This window comes from Lottia gigantea (assembly GCF_000327385.1).
Source record: "Lottia gigantea unplaced genomic scaffold LOTGIsca_25, whole genome shotgun sequence".
Lineage (NCBI taxonomy): Eukaryota > Metazoa > Mollusca > Gastropoda > Lottiidae > Lottia > Lottia gigantea.
Window position 1 is genome coordinate 1655331 of NW_008708752.1, and position 24585 is coordinate 1679915.

Here is a 24585-nt window from a genome sequence, read left to right on the forward strand (position 1 = left end):
CTTCTGGACTAAAAATAAGCATTGATGTCTCACTGTGTTTCATTTATTTTACAGGTTGATGAAGAATGATGCACTATGGATATCACATAGTTAAGCTTTAACAACCTCGAATATTAGCTATGTAAAGATATTTGAAGGATTCTAAAAGTGATATTAACTTTAGTATGGATGAAAATGGCCCTGGTAGTTCAAACTCAATACGCAATCTTCCAAATGGCAAAATGCATAGCATTCGACAAATGTTTGAAAGTGGAGAAACAGACAACAATCCTACCTCTCCCCAGCCATCAACAAGGCAGTCACTTGCACCTCAATCCTCTGTTCAGATACAGCCTCAGCAGCCAAAACCTGTTCCAAGAGGTAAACCAAAGTTAGCAGACCTACCAGCTAAGCCAAAAGTCTATTGTGTTCCTGTCCACAAGTCTCAATTAGATGGTGTCAGCAGTTCACCAGGAAACATCCATCAAGACCTCAAGAGAATATATGAATCACCCAGAAAACTTAGTGAGCCAGCAGTTGGTTCTCTTGTGGCTCAGAGCTCCAGCAGTGTTCAAAAGGGAGATAATCCTGTTCGTGGAAAACCAGTCATGAAAACAGCTAGTTTCAATGTTTCAAGAAGGGCTACTCAGGATCAAAATGAGAAAGACACGAGTTTGGCTTCAGAGTTGCAAGTCAAATTACGAAAACGACAGACAGGAAATGCTATCAAAGTTCATCCGAATCGCAAGTCGGAAGCAGATATGACATCACCACCTGTATCAGAGAAACCACCGCTTCCACTTAGTCCAAAGCGGTTTTCTGATTCTTTTGAAAACAACCCGAGCAAGACTAGTGATTTGAGAGTGCAATTTGATCTTCAAACAATTCCTGGAACTCCAAGACAATCACAAGATGCTTCTAATGCCAATGATGATGAAGCTGAAATAGATGTGTCTGCCAAAGCAAAGTTGTTTGAATCAAAGAAAAATCCACCTGAAAGACCTGCCTTACCTAAGTTCAAACCTGGTCACATTCGTCAAAGAAGTGCTGGCAGTGTAGTGGAGTATTCCAAAATTAACAAGTCTAAAGAGAGTACTGCAAATCAAGAGTCTGTGAATACTGATAGTACACCAGAACCCCCAAAGAAACCTCCAAGAACTCATGCCCATGATGAATATTTAAAAGTGAAATTAAAACAAAATAAAGTTCAGTACGATGACAGTTGCCAAGAGAAAGAAACAAGTCATAAAACGGAGCAGCCAACATCTGTAAAAAGTCCAGTGTATGAAACAATTGACAAAGATGATTCTATAGAAGAAGAAATTTATGGTGTTCAGGTCATTCCAATTTCTATAAAGGATCGCATATCACAGTTACACCAAAGACCTTTGTCTTGTCAGGATGACACTCTAACGAGGAAACACCCACCAGCTCGGCCTCCTCCACCTCGACTTCGACCTCATTCAGAATTCAATAAATCACCAGCTGCTCAATCTGCTACTCATGCTTCACTGTTCTTTCCCAAAACTGCCCCTGAGATTCCAGATACAAGTCCTCCTTTGGAAGTGTATGAGCCTGCCCCAGCTTTTAAAAAATATGGAACAATGCCTAGAAGACCTCGTAAAAATCGTCCTAGTTCTTCTGGTGAAAATGATAAAGGTGATTCTCCCTCTCCAAAGGCTAAATCTGGATCCAAAAAATTCCCCATGAGAAAAAGTTTGAGTTCTGAATGCCTATACATGGGTAATGGAGTATGTGAAAGATTCTATCATGATCCTGCTGAATTTGTTGGTCCTGCTGAAACATTCGAGGCTTATGTTGACAATGAAGGCTATGCTGTTCCCAACAAGTTTATCAAAAGAAAAGTACGAGAAAAAGCATCCTGGGACCCTGAATCAGTGGTAAGTATACCATCTTTATTTCAATCTGATTAAAATACAGATCTAAATATTGTGGTTTGTGTTCTTGTAGGTAGGTAGATTTGCCAACCATGATACAAAGGAATTATTAGTTTAATAGCTTATTTGTGAAGAATGCATTGACTTTCTCTGCCCACATTTAACAGTGTTTTTGATTGGTTTGCAGAAATTATAACAATTTATATAAGTAAAGAAAATGCAGATCAGACAAATGATTGAGACGTCAAGCTATGACAGTCTTTGTATTTTATACCTTGACTGCAACAGCCGGAATGTAGTGATTTTATTAAATTGTACTCCAGCGAATACAGCCAATCAAAATCAGTCCCGTTGCCAGGAATGAATTGGTGTTGGGGCTCAGATTTTGTAAAATTTGAAGAGAATTCTGATAATTTTGTGGTGCCAACCAACGTATCAAAATCTACACTTTTTGATTTTGTACAAAGACACTGTAAATGAATCAATCTCTGCTGAACTGAAGAAGGTTTTGCTTGGGCCCAGCCTCCTAATGTCGGGGCTGATCAGAGCCCTTCACAGAAAGAATGTAAACATTATGACTTTGTGTTCACAGACTTTTGTCGAGGCCTCTGATTGGCTGTATTCGCTATTGTACAATCCAATCATTTTGCTTCATTTACAATTGCCCATGATGATACAAAAAGGTGGCCTGCAGTCAAGGTATAAGATGAAGTTGACATTGTGTGGAAATCACTAGATCATGATGACATCACTGAACATACAGTTGCCTATTTGATCCAGTCTGATAGACAGGATATATCACTTATTGATTGTCAATTGTGATGGCTGAATGATTTCAGAGGAAGGAAGTGACATAGAAAAGTGTCCTGCTATGATTGTCTTCATACATTTACATCATCAATTGAATTTTGTTAATTGTAACTATTAACTATATGAATTGAAATATTAGCTTCAAAACAGTACACTGATTGTCTTAGTATGACTGTGCATTGATATGAATTAAGTTTGTGTCTATGGTAATCTTTTCCTTCCCTGATATTCCAGTAGAAAATTTCAAATATTTGGTCTGAAAATTAGTCTCTCTTATTAAAAAAAACAAAATTGAAATTGAAATGATATGTGGCAATATCTGAAGATTTAAGAATACAAAGTTGACAATCTATGACCTCCACTAAGTAGGAAGTTTGAATTTTTGAATGACCTGGTAGGTTGTACTTTAATCAACAATAATCTAATCTTTTAATTAAATGTTGGGCGTTATTATTGACTATTACAATAGATTGGATTAATATATTGGATTATAAGTTACATGTATATCTAGAATATCATGTTGTATGTGGTCATGATTTACTAAATTGTAGGTCTATTGTTTAATATCAAGCATGACGGTGCCATTGAAAAATTATTTTTATACACACATTATTGGTGTCAGCCATGTCTTTTAAAACGCTCATAAAAACACGTATGTGGACACAACCCTTTAGTCAGAATTCCTGGTTAATAAAATATGTCTAAACTCACCCTTTAATTGATGTTTGGACCCTGACTTAATTTTTGACCTTGATTTGTTCACCTTCCTTTGCACTATCCCACTATTAGACTAATGCGTAAATGGACTCACATGATGACAACAATAAGAGCCATTTCTTAAATCACTTCCTTCTTCTATTGTTTAATCAAAATACTGATAATATGATTTGAATAGCTTAAATATCAAAACATTTTTACATTGTTACATTTATGGTTTAAGGAAAATAGAAAAATATTTTACCCTTGTGTTAAGTTTGTAACTTTAGACCAATTATTTGTTGTTGTACATTGTAACACACATGTGAAAGTTGAGATCTGATTGTGATCTTGTGTTAACTGTTAGTTGTGATAGAATAGTGTCTTTTGACTGATCGTGATAACATTGCCAGTGTGTAATGAGCTGATTTCTGAAAATTATTACTTCAATTGGTTGAACACTGATATGAAAATTGAAAGTTGATTGTGATCTTGTGTTAAGTGTTAGTTGTGATAGAATATTGTATTTACATTAATAGCGATAGATAGCATTATTTTGTTGAAAACTGATTGTGCTATGAGCTTACTTGTGATTAAACCCTTACTTCATTTGGTTGCTGATTTGAAAATGGAGATCTGATTGTGTTAAGTGTTAGTTGTGATAGAATAGTGTCTTTTGACTGATCGTGATAACATTGCCAGTATGTAATGAGCTGATTTCTGAAAATTATTACTTCATTTGGTTGAACACTGATATGAAAATTGAAAGTTGATTGTGATCTTGTGTTAAGTTTTAGTTGTGATAGAATATTATGCTTTGACTTATGGTGATAACATATTTTGTGAATGCCTATGAGTTATGAGCCTTTTATGATTGAATGTGTTCAGTGTTATTTGTGATAGAACACACTATGTTTTTACTAATCGTGATAGCATTATTTTGTTGAACGTCAATGTGATATCATTATCTTAATTGTGATTAAACTTTCATTTTGAGTTGAACACTTATGTTAAATGTGGTTATGATTCACAGGGAATTTGGTGACAATATATGTAAATTGAGGTTTATTTTTGGAAGATCAACACTTAATAAGACATTTATGGCGTATTCTAGGTTGTTAACACTCTGTTTAAATCTTTATTTACGTCATTTTCATATTTTATGCTAAATGGATGATTAATTTTGAGTTGTGGTTTATCGCTAATCAGTGGTTGAATATTGGTGTTAAATGGCGTTATCTTATTTATTTATGCAATTACGTTTGAATATATGATCTAAATATGAAAATATGATAAGATTTGAATGACATGTAGAAGCAGAGAGCGTAAAAAAGTATATTGTGGTATATAACACATTTCTTTAATAACAAAGTACATAACGCTTGAACACCATTTATAAAGTTACCATTTTAATTTAAAAACCATTTAATTTATTGAAGAAGTAGGTTATACCATGATATATTCTCTTCTGTTATTTCTTATATCAAAAATGTTTATTAGATGTTTTTTTCAACTGTGTTTTGACTCCACTTAACTAAAATTTGTGAAGGAAAAAATTTGAAATTTGCTGCAAAATTAAAGTTGGATTATGGATAATAATTCATAAAGGATTTTTAAATATCACTTGACAGACATATTAAAAAGTGTACAATGAGGTGAAATTATTAACATTGATATTATTACAAGGAAGTTCAATTTTAACAAAGATTGTGAAAACAACAGACTGGAAAGTGAAAGATTTCGAATTCTATTTAAAAAGTTTTCCTTGAAAATGTGGAAATGAAGACATTGTAATATTATTAGTACTATATATTGAGCTATGTTGGAAAGAAAAAATTATAACCGGAAAGCTTTTCGTGGTGAAATAACAGGCATGAAACATAAATATCCAATAGAGGTAGGATTCATAGGATATTTTTCATGTCAAAATTTTTAATTTAAATCTGATGCCAGTCATCTAGTTGACACCCTTAACCTATAATGGACTCTCCATCATGCATGTTTTCTTATCAATATGATACAGTTTTAGGGATGTTTAGAAGAGTTCATTTGCTAACTCAGGGTGTTTTTTTGTTGTCAAATTTAAATCAGCCTGCCAAAGGGGAATATTCATAAAAATTTGATTTGCTTTTCCACATTTTTTCTCATTTTCTTGGAAGGGAAAATGGGATTTGAGGTATAGATTCTATAATATATTGTATTGTTCTCAATTTTTCATTTATATTTGGCTGAATGATGTTTGAAATATGCATTTTAAAGGGATTTGAGGTTTTTTGAGACCATTATGTCTTCTATTTGTATCATTATAATTTTCACTCAGTCTTATGTCTGTGGTTTGTGTAATTAAATAAAGCCGCTAATGATAAGGGCCTGTGTGATAGTGACGTCATAAAATGCTTAATTTTAGTGGAATCATAAGAACCAACCACAGATCTCTGACTGAAAATTGGAATGGCAGAAAATTAAATATAGTGCAATTATATGTCCCACATAATATGGAAAACTGCTTTTCACTGCCTTTCATTGTATAAAATTGTCTTTGTTTTTGTCATTTCAGCAAGATAAACCATTAGGAGATGTTTTGAAGGCTAAGTTTGATGGAATTAAGAAGAAAATTGGAGTAGTTGAGAGTAAACCACCACCTTCACAATTATCAGATTTTAATAAAAGATGTCGGCTTCAGGTAATGGTTTGCAAGTCATCTACTTGACACCCCTCAACTTTCTAATGAACTCTTTCTCACATGCATATAGTCCATTGATATGAAACTGTATATATGTACTTTTGGAAGAGCTCATTTGAAAAATTAGGGGTGTTTGTGTAATGGCCATATATTTACATCCTTGCATTGAATATTCATGAATATTCTGAAATACCCATCTTTAAATCTTGTTACATCTAAGATAATAAGATAACAGTACAAAGGAAATAGTCACTTAAAATCAAACATCCCTCTTCATAATTGGGCACATTTAATTTCTTTTTATAATACAACTAAAGACATGGCTGATATACGAATAAAAGACAGTTATCAATGTCCTAGAACACGTAACTTTTTGGTTTGTTCTTTGATTTCTTTTTGTTTGTGATTTCATTCAATTTGAGGACTTTTGTGTAGTAATTTGTCTAAAGGGATTGTTAGAGAGGTTTTCTAAATTTGTTATGTGTATCTGGGACTAAATAGTATCAATTTGCACCATTCCAATTTTCAGTCAGACTTCTGTGGTTCCTACGCAAGTTTGTTAGGTTGAATCCCGTCCGGCGTTGATCAACAACAACTCAAGGTGTATAAGACTTTATGTTAAAAACCATTACAAGACTTCAAGTTGTTAACAGGACAGTAGTCCGAAGAATGGCTAGGTTTACTTGCTTTGTGCTATATTACACGTGATTTAAAGAAGGTGAACTTGATTAGTGAAGTACGCCTTATGGTGCTGCAAATCTACTAAAACTAAAGGTTTGATGAAGTAACTACTCAATAATCACGAGGCTTCATGTGATCTAAGCATATTTTGCAATTAATGACGTCATTAAACGGTTAAAAAGATTCTTTACAATCCCTTTTAAGTAATCAACTTAGTCATATGCTTGATGGATCAAGGGCTATGATTATGACTCACATTTCCCTTTCAAATCCAGATCAAGTTCTTGTTATGAAAATTAAAGTTTATTGGTGCTTCCATCTGTAGACCAAACTTTATGATTTCTTAAGATTAGAATATTGACTTCATTCAAGTAATGATATTCTAGGAAATATTTTTACAGAGAGGTGGATTTTCAGATAAAATTTGGGACATTTTCTGATTTTTGTATTATGTATATGAAATTCGATCGTACAATACTTTATCATTTCTTCAATGCCAAGTCATTTCCAGATTTTCAATTCTATTTTGATGGTGATATTTCTAAAGAAATCTCTTGAATTGAATTAATGGATTTATTATGTAAGGACTGTGAGTAGTTTGCTGCTTTCTTAATCTTGGTATTTTTGACATTAAACAGGTACGTGAGAAGATAAATCAAGCTTTCTCTATATTAAGACATTATGTTGGTAGAAATAAAGACAGTACATCTAGTACAGATAAAGAAGATGAATTGGAAACAGCCTCAAGTAAGTTGATTTCAGCTGAGACGGTTGCCAATATGTCTACTTCACACATATCAGCCACTTAATGGGAAAGGTGTGCCATTGTTTTGACCAATCATACATTAGTCTCAGAAACGGGGATTTTTTTAGCTTAGCCAATCAGTAATAGTGTTTACTGTTCACTGTTGAAATTTGAGCCTTCAAATCCAAGTGTGGCCAGAATTATCTGTGTTTGACTGTTAAAATGACGACTAATCATTTCAAAATACTCTGTGATATATAGAAAAGACATATATAGAAATAGTGAGTAAAATTCCTAGTTTTAAACATTTCTAGTACTTCTGAAGACTATTTACATATATTCAAGACTCAAATCAAACCCCTAAAATGGCGCATCTGCCTCTTTAATGCGGTTCTATAAATAGATGTCATTTGCAATATGACAGACTCACAGAGATAGACGTCTGCTTGCTAAACTTTACTTAAGCTAGAAAGGTGTGATACCTTCTGATCTTTCAACTAGGGCTCCCCCTGTCAGTGACATAGGGCAGACTGACATAGTTGTTGGGGTGGGGACAGTAAAATTGAACCCATGTACTAAAGACTGTGCAGGTGAAAGGATCCTATGGTAGTAGGAAATCTAAATCATTTCATTTTATTCCAGCCGATTCTGATAGTTTTGTAGATGTTGAAGAAATCAGAAAAAGGAAAATTTATGCTTCTACCATTAGAAAGAAAACTGTGAGTTATTTTTTTAATTATTACTTTTGATTTTTTAGACTCATGCACTATTGCCAAGAGGTCAGAGTTTCTGAATAAATCAGAGTATTACCTTCAAATTTTTCAACCCAGTTTCCCCTTGTCTTTGAAGGGGCTGACAAAAGCTTTTGTTGTTTTACACTCAGGGTTTTATGCCATTCAATCTTCAGTCTACTATACTACTGACCTCATTTTCCCTCTGAAGTTTGTTTTGGGAGCCGCGGTGGCTCGGTAAGTTTGACGTTTGCTTACCTGAAGATCTAGGGTTCAATCCCAGCATAGGTCGAGATAATACCTTTGGATTTTTCAACCCGGTTTCCCCCTGTCAGTGATGCAGATAAGAGGGGCTGACATTGAAAAAGTGTTTTGTTCTGATGGGACAATAAACCGAGGCCCCACGTATTACAGGCTGTGCATGTTAAAGATCCCAACACAGTTGGAAATTGAAAAAGAGCAGGCTTATGCCACTAATTGATGTATTGAGCACCATTTTAACAGTGAAAATATTTTGTTATTGTATTTATGTACCTTAGCCTAATATTATTTTGTTCCTGAATTTCGGGACAATGTTGAGAAAAAAAAAAGCAACTTTTGTTGTTTCTTGTTACAGTGTCAAAGTGTAAAGAAAAGTAAAGAATTTCTCTCTAGTATATATCCTCAATTATTTGAATATGCTGTAATAGTGGGGTTAAGACCAGTGCCAGCAGGACAAGGCTTTGAGGCTTATATAATACACAAATTTCCTGAAATTGTAAGTTTATCTATAATTATACTACTTTATTAGGTATTATAGTGTGAAAGTCAACACTGGGATGACTTACAATAGTGCTGGCTTGGGCATCAGAATTTTCTTACCTTATTAGGTAAAAGCCTAACTTTAAGCTAAGATTCCATATACGCGTCATGCGGATCCGTCATGCGTCATCCGTAATGCGTTAAAAATCGAAATGGTTGGTTAAAGAGGGTATGATTCCATATACCGGTATGCGAAAGTGGTATCCGTCAAATGGTCTCCGTCATGCGTCAAAAAAAAAATTGCCGGGTGTAGCGATTTTTGACACATCCGGACACCTCCCAAATGTGACGTATTTTGTGGGGATTTCCTGTCTTTTTTATGCACCAAAGCATCCATCTGTCTAGAATATGGAATCATATTTGACGCATAACGGATCGGCAAGGGCCATTTATGTCCGCATGACGCATCTGCATGACGCGTATATGGAATCTTTGCTTAAGGAGGATTTAAAACCTCAGCACCTTATTGCCTGGCAGACGACAATCAAATTGAGATATAAGTTAAATTATTTAAAGGGGAAGATGTTTAAAAGGGAGACATGATTGTTTAACAATTCTTGCTATTTTGAAGCTAATGCATAATACCCCTTTAGCACAAAACAAATTGAATGCATGCAAAGTTATCCTACATCTGGATGATGTGTTAAAAGAGTTAAATCTTACTGAAATTCTCTTTAACTCTTTATCCTGCTGCTATATATAGAGGAATTATAAAGTTAGTACTACAGGCAATATATTTCTTTGTACCAATATGGTAAGCTTATTGTCCATTCAGTTACCAGTAGTTGTTATTGTCTGGCCTGGCCTATTAGTTGTTGTCTTTATTTATTTAAACCTGTAATAGACCTACAGATATATAGTAAAGTTGATTGATTATTTCCAGGTCCATCTTCAAACTACTTCTTACTGCATCTAATACCTTGAGTTCATCTGCCACTTTTCTTGTATCACTCAATCCAGCAATTTGATTGGATTGTTCGCTAGCAATTACAGCCAATCAGAGACCTGGATATAAAAGCTGTTAACATTTTGGCCTTGGGTTTACAGTTTTTGTCGAGGGCTCTGATTGGCTGCATTCAGTAGCCTATGATCCAATCAAATCGCTGCACCTTCTGTAACAAAGAAAAATTGACCAATGAAGTAAAGATATTGGAAGCAGTTAGTCTCTAGAAATGTTTAGAACTCAGATTGATTTGAAAATATTTCTCTATTAGTAAGCATGTAGTCAAGTTGCATGCATTTTTTGTTTAAATTTTCAAATTTTGATGTTTGATTGAAGTATAGGCTGGCCTATGCCATCAAATTACTCACCAAAAAAGGTTACTACAAATTAGTAGCATAATTGTTAAATCAATTCTGTTTTTACATTTGTTCATAAGTTAGTTACTGTTCACTATTTGTTATGTTTTTGAATTAGTTCTATTCATTATTTATTCAATAAAAACGGTTATAATTCAATAGATATATCTGCTATATTACAGGTTGATAGCAATGTATCTGTACCATTATTCTGTTTTCCTGATGCTTTAGAATATAAACCTGTTAAAAATATGAAAAGGTTGGTATAAGATTCTGTTTTAAAATGCCTTCCCAAATTATCTTAGCCTCAGGAATTTTTTTTCATGTGAATCGGTGGAATATGTCATAGAAATTTTGAAGGAATAATTGATTTCCACACAGCAGAGCATGGCTTTGTTCTAAAAATCTGAAATTTTTCTGTTTTTGAACACGAGCAACTATTTTGGAGACTGGAAATTATGTGATATATATATCCTAGCAGTCAATGAAACGCCATTACCAAAATTAACATCATATGTTTCAGTTTTTGTAACAAGCATCTCAATATATATGATATACTTCATCATCTGAAATTTGGTGTTGAAAGGATTAACTGAATAAGACCAAGAGGCATTTTGTTGGGATAATGTGACATTAATAGAGAAGCCCCTCCATATTCAAAAAGCTATAAATAGAGGTGATGAAACCAGTCAACAGTGTCCTAAAAGAAAGCTCTTCTTCCTTTGTTCTTACTGTGGCACTTAAGAATCCTTGAAGCTTCACTAAGAAAAGATGTCTTATGTTTGCTTTATCTGTTTTCAGTGAAACATATTCGTTTGTATTAACTAACTTTGATGGTGGTCGAGTTTTTGGCTACTGTAAAAGAATTCAGGTAGGATAGCACCATTTTGAAACTAGAAAATGAAAAGTTAAAATGACGACTCTGCTTTTCTTGAGACTCTGTCCTGGATAGAAAGACATATATAGAAATAGAAAGTGAAATTCCTAGTTTGAGGTATTTTTGAAGGAATTTTGTACATTTCGAGTACTTCTGAAGACTATTTACATATATCCAAAGACCAACCCCACAAAATGAATCTGTCCTGTATAATGAGTTGGTATATATTGATAAATGTGCCTTACATGTATTATAGCCCTGTGATTCAACTTTACCAGAAGTTATATGTATAATCAGCCCAGTTGATGCTATTAATATGTATAATGTGGTATGTATATTATACAATTATAGGAGATTTGGTTGGGGGCACTGTAAAATTAATAAGAGCTTTGCTAAAATCAATTTTTAATTTGGTTTAAAGTAGAACTCCACATTTTTTGTCTCAACAAAGTCATGAAATTCGGAAATAACTGCTTTAAACAAAATTGGTGAGGCCCTTTTGTAAGATGTTGGATGGCCTATTTAATAATGATAATAAACTCTTTATTTTAAATGGGTCAACACCAATACACAAGGACATGGTCCTGTCTAACATTCAGCCAATATAATGAAAAAAAAAAACATTATAAAAATCATAGCACCATGATGCAAATGTAACAAAACACAAGACAATATTATGGAATATAACACACTTCTTTATATTCCATAATATTGTATTGTGTTTTGTTATATGTGCTCCTCGCTTCTATATGTCATTCAAATCTTATGATGTAAATGGAGGGAAGCATTGGACGACCTGATGGGTATGTAAAATAAGTGTGAATAATCATGATATGAAAGTAATAGAATATTTTGAATTTTATTACAGTTATTAAATGAAATTGAGATGAGAAGACAGATCTCTATGGAGATAGCTAAAGAATTATTAGCAGCTTCATTTGGACGACCTTTACCTAAACCTGGTAAAGATGTTCAGATACGATGTCTAGTAAGTCTAAATGGATAAAACTACTGTATTTCTTTTTCCATAAAGATATCTTGTAAAATGTGGAATCACAATTTCCAGACCAGATATGTAATTAAAATTTTCATCATAATAATTTGGGTTTTGTTGTAGGATGAACTTGGTGAAATGGAAACAGTACATCTCCATAGACCATCTGATGCTAGACTAGATAATGTAAGTCATTGTTTCGGTAAATAGAACAGGCTGTACATACATGGACAATTATGATTGGTTAAAACTCTTAATTATGAACATAATGATATGATTAAGAATACATAGTTCATTAGAAACACCAATTAATCAAACAGTTTGCTTAATTTGACACCAAAAATAAGGAAACCCATCTTTAATAGGGACACAGGCTGAAATAGATCAGTTGTCTGAAGATTGCAGAAAGCAGTGAGTATTTCCCCTTAATGATAACAAGATCCACATTCATTCCTTAAAAGGACATGGATAACATTTCTTGTTATTTTGATCTTGTGCAAACTCCCTCTTAAAATATGGCTGGAAAATCAAAAACAAAACTTAACTGTTGTCAAGTAAATATTACAAATAACATGTTTATATTATAGGTAAATTATGATTGTTTATTAGTATATCTTGGTACTGATCGACTTATTAAAGTATTCTCAGCTTTACTATTAGAGCGTCGTGTTATATTGTATTCTAAAAGTTTGAGGTAAATACAATTTCAGTTTAAGTTTAAAGTAAAAGCATGGATTTCCTCTGGAATTTGTGTTTATGATAAAGAAATATTTCTGATTTAATGCAAAATTCATAACTTTCCATAATTTTCTTACCAGTAAGAGCCAAGGCAAATTCAAATCTTGAAAATTATACTTGCCCATATTTTTTAATTTAGGAATTTGAAATGCTAAAAGGTAGGAAAGGGACACTTTTTGGCTTCAAGCAAAAGCTGAAAAGCCCTATTCAGTGTCTAGAAGGGCTATCTAACTTGAGTCCAGCTTAGATAAGTTTGAAGAATTGTACACTTGTACACAGAACAACATAATATGATCACATTTGTAGCATATTTGTAGCAAAAGACTTCAAATGCATTATTTTTTTTTTTTCAGTGTTTTAACACAAGTTATTCATGCTGTTGTGGCCTTGTTATATCCATTTCACTGGCAACATATTTATATACCAATTTTACCTAGTTCAATGTTAGATGTTTGTTGTGCTCCCACACCTTATCTAATTGGTATTTTAACATCACACTTAAATACAGTTCTAGATTTACCACTAGAAGAGGTTAGTATATTAACATCACATCTAAATACAGTTCTAAATTTACCACTAGAAGAGGTTAGTATATTAACATCACACTTAAATACGGTTCTAGATTTACCACTAGAAGAGGTTAGTATTTTAACATCACACTTAAATACGGTTCTAGATTTACCACTAGAAGAGGTTAGTATATTAACATCACACTTAAATACGGTTCTAGATTTACCACTAGAAGAGGTTAGTATTTTAACATCACACTTAAATACGGTTCTAGATTTACCACTAGAAGAGGTTAGTATATTAACATCGCATCTAAATACAGTTCTAGATTTACCACTAGAAGAGGTTAGTATATTAACATCACACTTAAATACGGTTCTAGATTTACCACTAGAAGAGGTTAGTATATTAACATCACATTTAAGTACAGTTCTAGATTTACCACTAGAAGAGGTTAGTATTTTAACATCACATTTAAGTACAGTTCTAGATTTACCACTAGAAGAGGTAAGAATATTAACATCACATTTAAGTACAGTTCTAGATTAACCATATTGCAATTGCATGAATACCTCTCAAAAATAATTCAATTATTGTTAGCATACCCTTGTTATTTTCTAGGTTATGATAGTAGATTTAGATAGAAAGAATATTTTGAGATCTGTTGGAGATGCAGTTCTAGATTTACCACTAGAAGAGGTTAGTATATAAACATCACATTTAAATACAGTTCTAGATTTACCACTAGAAGAGGTTAGTATATTAACATCACATTTGAGTACAGTTCTAGATTTACCACTAGAAGAGGTTAGTATATAAACATCACATTTAAATACAGTTCTAGATTTACCACTAGAAGAGGTTAGTATATTAACATCACATTTAAGTACAGTTCTAGATTTACCACTAGAAGAGGTTAGTATATTAACATCACACTTAAATACGGTTCTAGATTTACCACTAGAAGAGGTTAGTATATTAACATCACATTTAAGTACAGTTCTAGATTTACCACTAGAAGAGGTTAGTATTTTAACATCACATTTAAGTACAGTTCTAGATTTACCACTAGAAGAGGTTAGTATATTAACATCACATTTAAGTACAGTTCTAGATTAACCATATTGCAATTGCATGAATACCTCTCAAAAATAATTCAATTATTGTTAGCATACCCTTGTTATTTTCTAGGTTATGATAGTAGATTTAGATAGAAAGAATATTTTGAGATCTGTTGGAGATGAATCAACTATATTACCTAAAAAAATAACTAAAGCGTTAAAGACTGCCATTAATATGTGCAAAATAGATGCTGGTATTTATTTTCCTTTTTTAGTTTATGGTATTTTTAATGAATTTGAAATGTAATCATTTTTTAACAGAAATAGACAATTTTAAGACAATAGGAACAATAACACGTTATAAGAATACTTTCCATAATTTATATGACGTGCAAGTGTCAATTTATTATTGAGCCCCTACCATAATATTAGTGCTGGCACGATATATCCTTGAATCGATGTATTGCGATACTGTATCGATACTTGGCAATACCTTTGCCTTCATACCGTTTTATGATATAAATATTTGGACGCAAACTACTTCTATCAACTATATTATCAAATATCACAGTTATAAAGTTATGAATTAATAATATATAGAAACTTTGAAGATAAAATGTTAATTTTCATCCCATTACCCCATATCGCATTGCATCGTGACCCTAGTATCGTGATATGTATTATATTTTGACCCTTGTATTGCGATATGTATCCCATCGTGGCATGTTTGATGATACCCAACACTACATAACATGATGGTGGATATGTTGCCAAGGAGGCTGAAACCCTTTAATGCTTGCATTTACCTTTTTTAGATTTCACATCTTTCATGTTATGTTATTTTTCTCAATGTACTTAATCATAATTTTGCAGAAGCAGAAAGATCTCAGACTTTGATGATATCAGAAGCATTTTTACGTGTTTTTGTTGAAACTATTGGTCATTACGGTGAATTTATTACTACACAACAAGACGGCAGAAAAAGCTTTTTAGTAAGTTTGGGTTTTTTCCTGTCGAATAAAATGATCTGGACATCCCCTCATGAAATGTTATTTTCTCTATGCGTGTTAATGTTTTCTTTTTTATATGAACACACGAATATAAAACACATGAATAATATATATTAGTGTGGGCAACGTCTCTTATATGTAAAAGGTTGTTTTGATTCAGTATAATTCACCTTCTCATATGAAGTTATTTTGTCCCATCCATTAAGAATTGGGAATGCTTTTAACAATGACGAAATGGACCAAATTTTAAACACCTAAAAAAAAGAAATGAAAATTCGTCTACTATAATGATAGTGATAATTTGAAATTTCAGAAAGAAAATTTTATAAGTAAGATAGAATCTCAAGGCTTACAGCAATTTCTAGAATGGTTTACTGAAACTCAGATGTTTGAAGTTTTCATAACAAATCATTTAGAAAAACAAGATTGGGGATCAGTTGGTAAGATTCAGTATATTTGTTTTTATTCTGTTTATCTATTTAAGAATAGAGTTACTTCATTCTGTCTATTTAAGAATAGAGTTACTTCATTCTGTCTATTTAAGAATAGAGTTACTTCATTCTGTCTATTTAAGAATAGAGTTACTTCATTCTGTCTATTTAAGAATAGAGTTACTTCAATCTGTTTATTTAAGAATAGAGTTCCTTCATTCTAATATTCTGTATCTATTTATGAAAAGATTTACTTCAATCTGTCTATCTATATATGAATAGAGTTATTTCATTCTGTCTATCTGTTTATATTTCAGATATATTTATGAATAGAGTTATTTCATTCTGTCTATCTGTTTATATTTCAGATATATTTATGAATAGAGTTATTTCATTTTGTCTATCTGTTTGTATTTCAGATATATTTATGAATAGAGTTACCACATTCTGTCTGTCTGTTTATATTTCAGATATATTTATGAATAGAGTTACCACATTCTGTCTATCTGTTTATATTTCAGATATATTTATGAATAGAGTTACCACATTCTGTCTATCTGTTTATATTTCAGATATATTTATGAATAGAGTTACCACATTCTGTCTATCTGTTTATATTTCAGATATATTTATGAATAGAGTTATGGAGTGTAATAAAGACAGTGTTGGTGTAGTTCAAGAAAGATCTGGGCTAGGAACAAAAGTTAAAAATATCAGAAAAGCTATCAAATCAAAGATAGGATGAACCAAACGTGTTCCAGTTTTTTGTGTTTTTATTTTTTCAATTATTTATATGGCATCATCTCAAATATAGCAATGTCCAGGTATTATGAACTCTGTCTAATACCTTGACATCATTAGGAACTTTTCTTGCATTATCGAATTATGAACAGACAAAGTTTGTTATTGCCAAACATTGTGAAAATTCACTTATGGGTGGTTAGTTGATCTTGTCTTTGAGACAATGCACCAACATAACTATTATTTAAGAAATTGAAACTACTAGTGAAAAATATTGTTCATTGCTTGAATAAATGGAATAACTGTCTGTTATCTAGATGTTATCTAGAGGCTAGATGTTTTGTATGATTTGTGTTCAATGTAACATGATATTAAATATAAAAAAAATTGCAAAAATCAAAATTATTGAGGAAGTCTCTCATAATAGGTGAAATCTCAATTAGATTTGTGGCCAATATTGAAATAAATTTCAACCAAAACCACCTTGTGTTTTGCAGTGAAGCAGGGCATTCTTACCCCTATAACACCTGACATTACCTTATGACTTGGTGTTCAACTCAAGTTTAAAGGGATACAGTTGTCTGAATATGTGCTTTTCTAGTTAATAGAGCTCCATTTCAACTATATGTATCACTTATCAGAAATAAAATAATACATCCAGTTCTCATTGATTCCACAAAAACATTCTCATATGAAGTTGTGGTTGAAAGTAAAACTGTAAGTGACACGGATGGCTAGAAATGAGCTTTATCAGTGAGTATATCTCTAAACATAACAAATTAAGAAAGTGAAAATCACTGCAAATTTCAAATTTCGGAAATAGAAAATTGTACAAAAGACTAATTTTAGAAATGGCAAATTTTGTAAATTGTGTATTGGCATGATAACTTAAATGGATCCTGTTAAGAATACAGATCTAGATGTTTCTTTTCATATTTTTTCAGTGAGTGACTACCTTTCCATCCATGATCTGACACAATTATCATGGAACAAGTGTTCTAGGTCATTATATTTTCAACCAATCAAATGCTTTGTTTTTAAATGAATTCTGAAATATTTATTATTGAAAATAGTCAGCTCACTTTTAACAGTGTCTATGATTGGATAGCAGCATATGTCTTTATTTTTTACTGAACATTAGTCATAGAATAATTTCTTCAGATCTTGAATGGAAGGTGGCAGAAGAAATTTGAAGACAAAACATGGAGATATGTATTTCAACCAGATTTAAATATATTTGTATATAAGTTTTTCATTTTATTAGTGTGTACATTTTCCATAATATATAGAATTGTTATGATATATCTCCCACATTTTGTTATTGCCCATGCTATATTTTGTCTTTCATACCCATGTTGTTATATTTGTTTGTTGATAGTCCCTTTATATACAATCTTATTAGAATTAGATCACAATTTCGTTTCATTATTATTTTTGTTGTTGATCTCCATTGTAATCTAACGAAATTTATACCAACGCTATCTCAGTGTGTCATGCAGTCTCTGTGGCCGGAGAGTGGCGGTGTGAATGACTGCTATTAATAGCCTTAGCATCACCTGTATACGGTATTGGTATAAATCTTCTTAGATAATTATGAAGTCCAATCAAAAAAGATAACAAAACAAAATTGTAATCTGATTATATTAAATTGCTTTACTTACTACTTAGCCATTCTAATATATATATATATAAGTTACATTTCATTTGGGAGAAATTTGAAAGTAGCCAGTATGAGCCAAAATGGCATATGTGAACTAGGCCTCGTATTTAAATGGTCATATATAATACGAAGATTTGAAAATTGGGCACATATTCTACCACTAGAATACTGGTACACTTACAGCTTATTAGCTTCATTAATTAGAAATAACCAGTTCTTTGTTTTGAATACTAATTGTAATTCTTACAAGATGTTATTTTATTTTCGTTTAGCATTCCACACAATTTCTTCAGGGCTTTTACATTTTCAATGTTATAGTTTATAGAAAGTCACCATCAAATAAATTCACTATAAATGGAGTTAAGTTTGTCTACAATTTATTAATGTTTTCGGCACACATGCATATTACTATATCATCTGAAATGGAGAAATGTTGATACATAAGCTGGGATCAGTTTTTGTCACTGACTTGAATCTCAAGTAAAGTTTCTTTTGTATATTTGTTGGATATTTTTGTTTCATCTGCGATTGTTTTCTTCCTGTGACGGCAATCACAACCAGACAATACTTCATACTGTGTCATGATCCATCTGACTTATTCTACTTCAATCTTATCACATGTTAAATATAAAGTCATATGAGACAATATCACAAAATGACGAAAAATATCACTGTGGATTTTCTGTCTCCTTGTGAGTCTGCATCAGTGACAAAATTCATCCTTGTGCCTCGAGCTGTGTAGACATACTTATATACCAAATATCATTCTTTAAAAGTGTTATGAATAGATATGTTGTCAAATTTGCATTAAAAATATGTGAAAAGATAGGCAATTATAGCCTAATCAACAGACTTAAAATGCTTTCAACAAAAGGTAATATATATCGGAGGTTTTTTTAGAATCATCACTTTTCATCACTATGAAAATAGTACAATATGTTAATGTTTTTACAGATGTTGTATGCAATGGATTTTTTATTTTATTGACCATATATCTTGCTTATTGTGTGCAAACATACCTCTTGTAACTTATATTGCATTATATTAGAACATGTCATGAAAATAAACTATCTACAAGTTCTTTTCTGTGGTTTATAACTGATCTCATTCTCATTAAATTGCATATAAAGATGTATACTGTTTCATGTTTTACTGTTGGTTAGTACAATCCATGATCTAGGGAACTTTTTTATATTGTGGTCAGTCAGGTGTTGTCTCGATTCACCCCAAAGCAATAACAGCCACAGCCTCATTCAATATTTTTAAAAGCTTAATTTCCTTAAAAAATTCAATAAACCAAAGCCCTGTGTGCTACAGGCTGTGCCCATTAAAGATCCCTCGACCAGTAGAAATCGAAAAAGGGTAGGCCTCTGCATCTGTCCTGGCAAAATTCCCCTCACACTGCATGCCAATGCTCTTCTTTATTAGCCAAATTAGGTGCAGAAAAGTGGGAAATATAACTTACATTATCCAATAATTGTATCATGGACATTAAGGTGTCCATTAAGTCACAGATGTACACCCACAATTCAATGTTGGCATATAAAGAACTTTATATATTGTTAAAGTAACAAATTTATTAGAAAAAAGAATGTGATTATAATCATTAAGTATAAATGCTGGTATAAGAAATATAAATGATTATATAAAAACATCAGTTAAAATGATTTCTTTATATACAAAATGATGCTGATGATAAACTAAATATTAAAATATAAAATCTTGACTTTTTAACAACATTATGCAATAATAAATATATATTACACTGAACTTTATAATTATCCAATTCTAAATAGTTATCCGCGAAACATCAATATTCTCATAATGATCCATCAAAGATAAGACGAGTTTACACTGTTCCTTACCCTTAATACATCAAGTGATTTGTATATCTCCCATTATCCTACTTTATAACATCAAAAGATAACAATAATCAGTATTGCATAACATTATCAAAATAACAATATCATAACAAAATTCATATATATACTGTATACAAATATAATTTGAGTCATTTGTTCAAAAAAAGATATTTTAAATAAAAAAAAATTTATTTTAAATTTTAGTACATGATCCCTCAAATTTGGAATGTTGAAAATATTTCAGAAAATAACTGAAAAAAATGTACAAAGACGGAATCAAATTTGAACTCCTTTTAATGTATGCATGCATAATTACAAAAAAATATTCTACTCATTTTCAGTGACAATGCAAGTAATGCATACCTGTTTGTCACTTTACCTAAAGGCACGTTAATTATTATTACTGAGCTTACTTATTCAATACTAAATTAAGTAACAACCCTATATCATTTCAATCCTAAGTTAAGTCATGTCAAAAGCTCAATTAATTAAAGATTAGAAATAGCATTTACTAGCACTTTTAACAATTATACAAAACTATGTTAAATAACCTAAATTAACATAATATTATACAGAATTATAAAAATTGGCATGAAAAATAACATGGTAACAACATGTTTCAGGTTCTGTTTTAATACTTCTACAATTGGCCTACAATAAGAGTTGTTGCAGCTAGAAACCTAGTATTAAATATCAACAAGCAATCTTTTCTATGCATTTGTGAAATTCGATCCAATGGCAGAGAAAGAATAAAATTTTCAGTCCTAATTCATAGGACACAAATTTTGGGTTCTAAGGAAATTTTAGGGTTGAGGTAGGTCAAAGTTTATTGACAAATTTAAAAATTTTTGGTCATATTTTCATAGGGTAACTTAAAGAACAGCATTGGTTCCAGGTAGGGAAATACAGTTGGAAGATTTGGAATGTTTCATTTGTGCTGTATATTGTTAAGAATTGAAATTTGAAAAAATATATCTACATATTTAGTAATAAATACCCTAAACACGTTAATAATATGAACACATGTAAATAATACTATTAAAATAAACACAGTATTAATATATTAGTTTTATGATTTTCTACATTATCTGCTGTGGAGCAAACAGCATTACAGCTTCATTCAAATCCTTAAAAATGTTCTCCTACAAAATCTTACTATATGTACGAACTCTATCAGATATTCTTTTACTCTATATACTAAAATTTCTACAAGCCTTACTCTTACATACTAACAATGTATATTGTTTTCAATTCCTTGGACTAAAAACTGCCAAAACCTGTTTCAAATAATGTCAGGCTCACTCAGTTGCATCAGTCAATTAGTATCAGGTCCTTGACTGTCATCTATAACAACAGAAGTGAAAATCAACTGTTTAAGTAGGAATGTAATGCTTTAAAAGTCAATAATAAACATGTAAAACTCTTTTATAAAATAAGATCTGTTATGGTCCCTTTATTTTGTGCCCTTTTTGATTTTAAGATATACTGTGCCTATTCTCCTCCATTCTGTCTCAAACTTCCATACTAAATATAAATGTTATCTCGTTGTTGATAAGTCATATAATTTAAATCAGTGTCCTGTGTTCTTGACATCTCAGCCATGTTTTGTTTAACTTGAGACATAGCTTCAGCAAACTGTCCACCAGACCATGTCTTTCTTCTTTCAGCTGTAAAAAATTATGCAAAATTAAAAGAAAAATTCCTAAATTCACATACACAATTTGAATTTTGGTATTTGCACTCTAGATCTGATTCAAATTAAGTAGTATCGTAAACCAGTTTGGAAATCAAAATGACCTCTTTCATGATCCAATATTATATATGAATAGTCAAAATGAAAATTTATCACGAGAATCTGTAAATCAAATCAAATTATAAAACTTTTTGCCAAATCTAGAAATATTATTTACAGCAGCTCTCAGCGGTCTCCAAATCTAGCCTGATTCAGTTGATGGCAATTGACACGATCAGTTGGATAATTTGTTTATGTATTAGTCAAGCTGCAAGTAGATTTAGGATCCAAAAGAAAATAAAAAAAGAAAACGAGATTTCAGAAGATGTCTACCAACCTGCAGCCTTAGCATCTCTCTTTGATTTCTGAGTAACTTGTCTAGCTAACTCTTGTCCCACACCTAACAATTCATTCCTCATCTCTTTATCTTGTCTAGCTTTCTCATGGGCATCTAAATTAACTCGACTAATATCAGGCTGTGAAAAGGAATGAATGCTGAAAAATTGAGGAAAATCATTGATTGAATAGTCCAATAGAATAAGTTTTAAAGATAGTTTGGGTGAGAGGCCATATTACTTAATACTGTAAGTCCCATGAACATATTCATTTGTGGTTATTTTAACTCTTTGCTTTCTGTATCAGTCACGAATTACCAAAAATGTTAATAGAAGAAGAGAACTTTTGTTGTTTATCTAATAGGAATTACACGTTAAAATATATAAATTCATAAAAATTCACTGCTAAAAAAACTATAAAACTACCTTGAACAAACACAACACTGATATTATGGCATTCGTTTTTTCATCTTTCATACTTAAAAAGAGCTTACCTTTGTTGAGCTAGAATCTTTTTAATTTTCTCTGCTTTTTCTTGTCTCTTGACCAATTCATCTTCACTCACAAATTCTTCTTCTTCATCAGGTACATATCTTTCTGGTATTAACACTTGTTCTGGTCCCCTTAACTACAATATATTGGAATAATTCGATAATTAAAACTAACGATCTATCTCTTATGTTCCTGTTCAAAGCAGACAACTGCCATCTTCATAGTGCCAAGCTAACTTTGTCTTATACCTTGACTGCAGTAGCCTCCTTTCTGGTATGATGCATAGAATGCACTGAAAGACTGTAACCATTATGCCTTGTTATTTACAGACTTTCTGAAGAGGGCTCAGAATTGCTGTATTTGCTAGTGTACAATCCAATCAAATTGCTGGTTTAACAAGTTTCCGTGATACAAGAAAGGTTCTTATAGCTTGGCATTGTTGAAATGGACAACAGCAAGCTAAAGTAGCTGATGGAAAATTGATTTTACGACTTAAAGAAAAGAGAATGAAACAACAAATAATTTTGTTTTCCAATAGCTCTCTTTAATTTCAAATTTGCCTCTGGTTTTTCAACCAAATCTTTAAACAACTTGACATGTAAATAAACTTACAATATCATCTATAGAATATTCATCTATTTTATTAACAGGATTGGTGGAACTTTTTACAACATCTGGTACTTCATCAATCTACAATAGATTGTATGTACTTATTAATATAATAAAATACATGATCAGCTACATGTTTAATCATCAGTGCACATTTGTACAAAATTCTTGAAAGTATGTATGTTGTTTCCTAGGACACTTCCATTGGTTTTATCCCAAGTAGTCAAAAGCATCAGGTACATGTATGTATCAGTGTTAGGGTGTATTGAGACGAGTCTCAATGAAAGCACTGGCGTGTTATTGATGTGGCTGACAAACTATTTTTGGCAACGATCTGTTAGGCCTGTAGACAGACTTTATTGTTCGGAGAGGCAATATATATCTGGAGGAGCAATGGAGTGTGGTTGCAGTGATGATATTGGTCGTCCGACGGGAATTTTTTTTAGGGGGTCAATCACCCCTTGGCCCCCTGTATGGTATGGGCATGTCGAGTACAGGTTGGATATTGTGAGATTGTCAAAATCCAAACCTTCACCTTAGAAGAACTAAATAAATTGGTAGCAAGGTTTCAAATTAATCTTCAACAAATATACACGTTTTATGTCTAGTACAATCTTTTAAGAATAAACATTTCTATATGTAGTAATAATTTGATAATTCACTTAGTACTTACTGATCTATTGGTAAGAAAGTCTTCAGTACTTTGTGATGATATATTACTTTGTAATGGTAAAGTTGAAACAGGTTCCATAACTTCTAGTTTACTAGGCTGACTGCTGGTAATAGTTGTATAGCGTCCACCAGGAGTCTTACTGACGTTTAAAACTCCGCCCATTAACTGACTGCCTGATTTTAACCAAGGTAGTGATGGTCGTTCGCCATCACTAGGTTGGTTTTTCCAGGAGTCACTTTCCTTTTGATAAGTTGGAATGTTTATTTCACTGTTATAAGGCTTACTCGAAGATAATGTTGAAACTTTTTTCTGCATAAAACTTGGAAGATCCACCTCTTGATTAGGTTGAACAGATCCTAGAGCACTGGAAGGTCGAGCTTGATAAGGTGTAAAAGGCTTGGGAGCCAAGAGCACTAAAGAGGAGCGTCTGGAAGAGTTTTCAGAGTCAAATATACTTGGTACTGATTTAGCTCTGGGAAGATTTTCATATAATGGTTGAGAGTAGCCGTTGATGGTCTCGTGAGCTGGTCCAGATAA

General features: G+C 32.0%; 2 protein-coding genes across 2 annotated transcripts; both read left to right on the forward strand.

Annotated features, from left to right (window-relative positions):
* Window positions 1–221: 221 nt before the first annotated feature.
* Window positions 222–1995, forward strand: LOTGIDRAFT_160559 (hypothetical protein; the record flags this gene model as incomplete). Its single annotated transcript, XM_009055681.1, has 2 exons — window positions 222–1880; window positions 1951–1995. 2 exons carry the CDS (start codon window positions 222–224, stop codon window positions 1993–1995), a joined length of 1704 nt encoding a protein of 567 aa, XP_009053929.1.
* An 8528-nt stretch (window positions 1996–10523) lies between these two features.
* Window positions 10524–16168, forward strand: LOTGIDRAFT_116963 (hypothetical protein; the record flags this gene model as incomplete). Its single annotated transcript, XM_009055682.1, has 10 exons — window positions 10524–10582; window positions 11125–11194; window positions 11457–11528; window positions 12069–12188; window positions 12318–12380; window positions 12782–12888; window positions 13286–13463; window positions 14634–14757; window positions 15380–15495; window positions 15827–16168. Coding segments are annotated over 10 exons (1251 nt in total), but the record flags the coding sequence as incomplete, so codon positions are not given.
* Window positions 16169–24585: the final 8417 nt, after the last annotated feature.